Source organism: Benincasa hispida, unplaced genomic scaffold, assembly GCF_027475165.1.
Source record: "Benincasa hispida cultivar pf3 unplaced genomic scaffold, pf3_genome.v1.1 HicScf1848, whole genome shotgun sequence".
Lineage (NCBI taxonomy): Eukaryota > Viridiplantae > Streptophyta > Magnoliopsida > Cucurbitales > Cucurbitaceae > Benincasa > Benincasa hispida.
This window is the reverse complement of record NW_028326240.1, coordinates 1,827,563-1,833,708: the sequence shown is the minus strand read 5'-3', so window position 1 is coordinate 1,833,708 and position 6,146 is coordinate 1,827,563. Positions and strand designations below refer to the sequence as shown.

General features: G+C 35.2%; 1 protein-coding gene across 2 annotated transcripts; it reads left to right on the top strand.

Moving 5' to 3' along the window:
• Window positions 1–1,789: 1,789 nt before the first annotated feature.
• LOC120069551 (exocyst complex component EXO70B1-like) lies at window positions 1,790–4,877 on the top strand. 2 transcript variants are annotated; one of them, XM_039021338.2, is made up of 2 exons: window positions 1,790–4,112; window positions 4,667–4,877. In XM_039021338.2, exon 1 carries the CDS (start codon window positions 2,123–2,125, stop codon window positions 4,076–4,078), a length of 1,956 nt encoding a protein of 651 aa, XP_038877266.2. In that variant the 5' UTR covers window positions 1,790–2,122; the 3' UTR covers window positions 4,079–4,112; window positions 4,667–4,877. The 2 variants fall into 2 exon arrangements, with proteins under 2 accessions (XP_038877266.2, XP_038877265.2); XM_039021337.2 differs by having other exon boundaries at window positions 1,791–4,112; window positions 4,412–4,877.
• Window positions 4,878–6,146: the final 1,269 nt, after the last annotated feature.

Below are 6,146 nucleotides of genomic sequence, written 5' to 3'. Positions count from 1 at the left end.
TTCCATGATTGAGAAATGGTTCAATAAAGAAAAAGGTCCCTCCCATGTACGATAATTACAACCCCTACTTAATTTGTATTCTTTTAATTTTCTTATAACTAAATTTGTTTATTTATTCAAATATAACATAACAAAGTGACTAAAAAAAAACCAATAATTTAAACCCATTTCATTACATTAGCTACTTATTTCTGAAGATTTCCTTTCCAATATTTATGATGCAATAATTTAAAAAGAGATTTCTGGATTAGAGAACAAAAAATTGCATATTCAACTTATAAATGTAACTAAGAAGTTATTGGTCATGAAAACAGATAAAACTACAAATAGAATTAACAAAGAACTATGTTTAATCAAGATACTTTATTTATTCTTCTCCTACAAGTAGAGTGAGAATTGAATTTGTTACCTCCTAGTCAAATGGAATCAATATGTAATCTTAATTATACTCAAATGAACAAATCATCTTTGTTTGTTTATTTAATGTTGTGATGCTTCAAAATAAATTAAAAAAAATTGAAAAATAAAGGTCTCATTTGATAAATGTAATTTTGAAATGTATGTTTGGATTCATCTAATTTTTTATATATCTTTTTAAAGAGAGTAAGAGTGTACAAAGGAGGACAAAAAACCGATCAAACCAATGTTGGTCGATTGGTTTAAAGGTTGTTACAATTGAATAAGCTTTTTACTATGCAAAATCAATCGATCGATCAGTTGGAATATGTTGCGAAATCGACAATTAAAAAACACAAAAAAAGGAATGTAGAGATAGAGAAGATCGACACACAGATATACGTGGTTCACTAACAGTGTATTAGCTACGTCCACGGGCAGAGGGAGAATAATATTATATAAGAAAATGTTTTTAGAAATTACATCAAAACAGCGTCTCTAGGGTTAGAGAGTTTATATAGCACACTTGTTGTTCGAAACGCCAACAAACAGATTTAAGACCTTTCAACAAAATATAAAAAAAATGAGAAAGTCGAACTAACATATATGCCAATTTTTTTTCTTTTAAATGCATAGATGTAGTGACGAAAAAAAGTCATGTCAAGGATGTGTAGTTATATCTCATTAATGCCCAAAACAATGACCAATAAACAAATTTGAATTTATTAAACAAATAACTATTTTTATTCTCTCTCTTTCTCTCTCTCTCGAGCTACCTCATTTTTTCTCTTTCTTCATTCCACCAAGTTTCTTCTTCTCCCTTGTTGCTTCCTTGTTTTCTTCTTAATTTCCATTGTTTTATTTACTTCATCCATTTTTTCTTATTTCCATTTTCATGTCTTTTTATCTGTTTCTCACTTTCTCTCTATCTTCGCTCTTTTTCATTTTCTTGTTTGTTCTCCTTTCTTCGCTTGTTTTTTCAATTTATCGAAAATACGAAATCAAAGCGCCTACTTTATTTGTATGGTCGATTTATTGTCATTCTCAACTATTCTAAGATCAACAAAAATAGATCGAGAAAAACTGACGTTGATCAACGGATGCACACCCCTATTTTTATTTTTCTATGCAAGAGAAGTGAGAGAATGTACAAAAATGGATGATATGTACTTTTTTACTTAAGAAAAACATGATGAAATGCTATTTTGGTACATCTCAAGTATGATCAAATGAAATGCTAACACGTGACGTTTTCATTTCTTAATAAAAATAATTTTTTTTTTTATGATGGAAAAATAGAGAGAAGTTAAGCTTAAACCGGATCTAATCATTGCCCTTCTACTTGGAAAGCAACACAAGCATAGAAATGAAGAAAAGGAAAGAAACTGGAAAGGAAGATGCTTTGTCTCACTCCACAATTTTAGTATTTATCACTCCCAAACAAACCTTCTTTTCCCAGTTTCCAACCCGCCAAAAACACTCTCATTTCTCCATTTCCGCCATTAAACCCGACCTCTATCTTCTTCCCTTCATTCAATTCCAACCCACTTTTTGGGGGATTTTCAGTTCTGTTCCAGATCCCTCTGAATTTGTTTTCATCTTCTTCCCCAAAACGTGAGAGACGTAGGGCCAAATTTTGGCGATGGATATGTCTTCTACTTTTCCCATACCGGAGCTGCCAGCCTCCGTAGCTTTTTGCCACTAAAACGGTGAACCCACAACCTCCATGGCTACCACAAACACCAATGTTGTCGGCGGCGACGACGATCACGTCTTGGCCACCGCTCAACAGATCGTCAAGAGCCTCAATACCCCGAAAGAGGTTCGTGAGGATATGCTCCTGATTCTCTCCAGTTTTGATAATCGTCTTTCCAGTATTGGTAGTATGATCAACCGTGACGACTCTAAGACCAAGAACGATAGGTTGGACGCCGCTGAGAAGGTGATTCTCCGATGGGACCCTAATTTCGATGTGTCTAGACGGTCGGTTAATTGGGAGGATTGGCCGGACGAGGCGGCTGAATATTTATCAGCGGTGGATGATATACTCCAGTTAGTGGATGAGCTTTCGATTGGGTCCGAATCAACCGACATTGTAGATCGAGCGGAAAACGCGATCCAAATGGCTATGTGTCGGCTTGAGAGCGAATTTCGCCATATCCTGATCCAGAGTACAGTCCCTCTCGACGCCGAGCGGCTTTATGGCTCGATCCGAAGAGTTCACCTCTCATTTGCTTCCCATTACAGTGAAATTGACGACGAATTCGAGAGTTTCAGTGAGGAAAGTCGCAGTTCTGGGCGATTCCATGAGCGAGGTGCGACAATTGGAGAAGATTCTTGGGTCGATTTGATCCATCCCGATGCGGCTGTTGATCTTTCGGAGATTGCGGACCGTATGATTCGCTCTGGATATGAAAAGGAGTGTGTTCAAGTCTACAGCACCGTTCGTCGTGATGCTTTGGATGAGTGTTTGATGATTCTTGGCGTCGAACGGCTCAGCATTGAGGAGGTTCAGAAAAGTGACTGGAAATTCTTGGACGAGAAGATGAAGAAATGGATTCAGGCCGTCAAAATTACAGTCCGGTTGATTTTGGAAGGTGAGAAGAGGCTTTGTGATCAGATTTTCAATGGCGCCAGTGAATCAAAGGAGATCTGTTTTAATGAAACAGCAAAAGGGTGTGTAATGCAGCTGTTGAATTTTGGTGAGGCAGTGGCTATTGGAAAGAGGTCACCGGAGAAGCTGTTCCGAATCTTGGATATGTACGATGCTTTGGCCAGTGTTTTGCCCGACTTGGAAGCCATGGTTTCTGATGAGTTTCTGATCCATGAAGCACATGGAGTTTTGTCTGGACTGGGAGAAGCAGCCACAGGGACATTTGTCGAGTTTGAGAATGCCATTGAAAACGAAAATTCGAAGAAAGCAATGCAAAATGCTGAGATTCACCCACTTATTCGATATGTAATGAATTATGTTAGATTGCTGGTTGATTACAGTAAGACAATTAACTCTCTTTTAGAAGATGACGAAGTACAAGACATGCCAAATGAGAGGCATAACGACGATAATTTGCAGTTGGAAAGTACGTCGCCTTTAGCTCGTAGATTATTAATGTTGTTATCATCTTTGGAGTCCAATCTTATGGAAAAGTCCAAGCTGTACGAGGATATTGCTATGCAGTACATATTTCTAATGAACAATATATTGTACATAGTGAAAAAAGTGAAAGATTCTGAGCTTGCCCAGCTACTTGGCGATAACTGGCTTCGCAGGCATAGCGGCCAAATTCGCCAATATGAAACGAGTTACCTAAGAGCTTCTTGGAGCAAAGTTTTGTCTTGCTTAAAGGATGAAGGTATTAGTGGGAGCACAAGCAATGCCTCCAAGGTAGCTTTGAAGGAAAAGTTCAAGAATTTCAATGCAGGTTTTGAGGAAATCTGCAGGGTTCAAACAGCTTGGAAGGTATCAGATGCTCAACTGCGTGATGAGCTGATAATATCTGTTTCGGAGAAAGTGATTCCAGCATATCGCTCCTTCTTAGGAAGGTTTAGAAATCAATTAGAGAGCGGAAGGCATTCCGGGAAGTACATAAAGTACACGTCGGATGATTTAGAGAACTCTCTATCAAATTTGTTTGAAGGATCACCTGCTATATCACATCACTTGCGAAGAAATGGTACTTGAACTGAAAGAAATCCAAACCTGAAACTGTTTGAAGGTGAGCTATTGATCTTTTTTACTTTCTTCTTTTTTGCTAATGTTATAGACTCATGATATTGTGAAGCTTATGATCTTACTTTTGTTCATACAATGTATAATACATTACCAATGTTGTATACGATAGATTGTGCATCTTAATTTGAGGTCAAGTAATGTTGTAGACATAGCACCAACCCTGCAAGAGTCATATATGTAAAGCTGTTAACTGCAAATAATGCAATACTTTTGTTGTCATTTTTCTAAAGGGAGCATCTCGGCCCCGAAATTGGCTGAAAATTTCAATGTTCTTCATTGCAGTCGATTGGGTCGTTGCATTATCTTATGATCATGGCTTTGCTACAAGATTCCTACAATGTAGCGAGCATGTACTAGAACTTAGATTCAACCATCAGATTGTCGTTTCTTCTTCATTAGAGAAGCAGTAAAATGCTTACAGGAGCTAAATCTAAACAAGCTGATTTTTGCATACATTATAGAAAAGATAGAAAGTTATTTTGTTTGGGTGAGCATCAAATTGTCTCCTCAGTTTTTTAGATGTTGCTTAAAATGTAGAGTTCCTTCCTTATCGCTTGTGGCGGGCCTCTGATTTTCACCCAACAACTATCAAAATTCCCCACTCCCATTAAGTTTGAGGAACAAGTGAGTGCATTCAGTTACACACAGCTAGCTAGCTAACAAGGCAATTCAGTTGGTCAGATGAAGCATCAACAGCTCAATTATTATTCAATGACAGCTTTTCTAGTCCCATCATTTGATTTTGGAAGGCCAATTACCTAGAGATTCTTTCAATGTTCCTCTCATAACTCTTGACCTGGATTGATAATGGTAGAGGTGTGCATCGGTCGGTCGACGTCAGTCTTAGAATGGTTGAGAATGTCGATTGACCGATCATACTGCTCCTTTCCGTTTTACGATGAACTAAATAAAATGAAGAAAGAAGAGAGAAGAAAATGAAAAATAATGAAGGCAGAGAAAAAACAATGGAAAATGAAAAGAAAAAGGAAATGAAGCAAAAATAGAGAAGGAGATAAATGGTGAAATGAAAAAAATGAGATAGGTTTGGTGAGATAGGAGAGAGATGGGGAAAAGGAGAGAAGAGAGAATTAAATTGATTGTTTTATAAGTTGAAAGTGGTTTTTGGGGTATTAGTTTTGAGAATTATTGAGACTAGTCAACAAAAATTAGTGGTACAACGAGATAGTTGTTTCAATTAGGAAAAAAAATTATTATTTTAAATGACAAAATTCTAAAAAATATTTATAAATAATAGTAAAATATCGTAATCTATCTACGATGAATCGCGATAGATTACTATCTGTGTCTATTATGATACAAATAGATATAGATAGTAGTTTATCACCATCTATCGTAGTATATCGCATATAGACAGTAAAATTTTGCTATGCTTATAAATATTTTGATTCATTTTTTTATAATTGAAAAAAAAAATAATAGATTTTAAATTCAAGATGAATAAAAAATTATTTCTTCAAAAGATAAATAATTACTAAAAACTATCTAGATTTTTCAGTTCAATTATGTTATAATTGAATATTAGTTGAACTTTTTTGTCGCTACTAAATTTATTGAATTGACAATATAGTTTTAAAAATGTGTTGTAATTTTAATTCTGTTCAAAAACATTTTTTTTAAAAAAAAAAAAAAAAAAAAACAAGTACATGAAATTGAGTAGTTTTAATTTAAAGAAACTAAAAGTTAATTAATTTTTTTTAAAGATTATTTTTGCTATAAATAAATATTAATTGAACCTTATTGTAATGGTTCGCACGAGATTTCTGGAGAAACTTAATTCGTGAAATTTGAACTTTTGTATTTGTATTGATTTCAATATAGCAAGTAGAATCTCTAATATAATAATTTTTTTTATGCGTTCAAAATAAACTTTAATCTTTAAACTGAATGATCTTCCTAGAAGATCGACTTTTGGGCTTGTTGATCTTATTGGATGATTGACCTTTGGGCTTGTTGATCTTTTTGGAGGATTAGTGTTCGCACGAGGCTTCCACAGAAA

What these genes read in the sequence shown, in the direction of transcription:
- LOC120069551 (XM_039021338.2), top strand. Translation starts at nt 2,123, where the DNA reads ATGGCTACCACAAACACCAATGTTGTCGGCGGCGACGACGATCACGTC.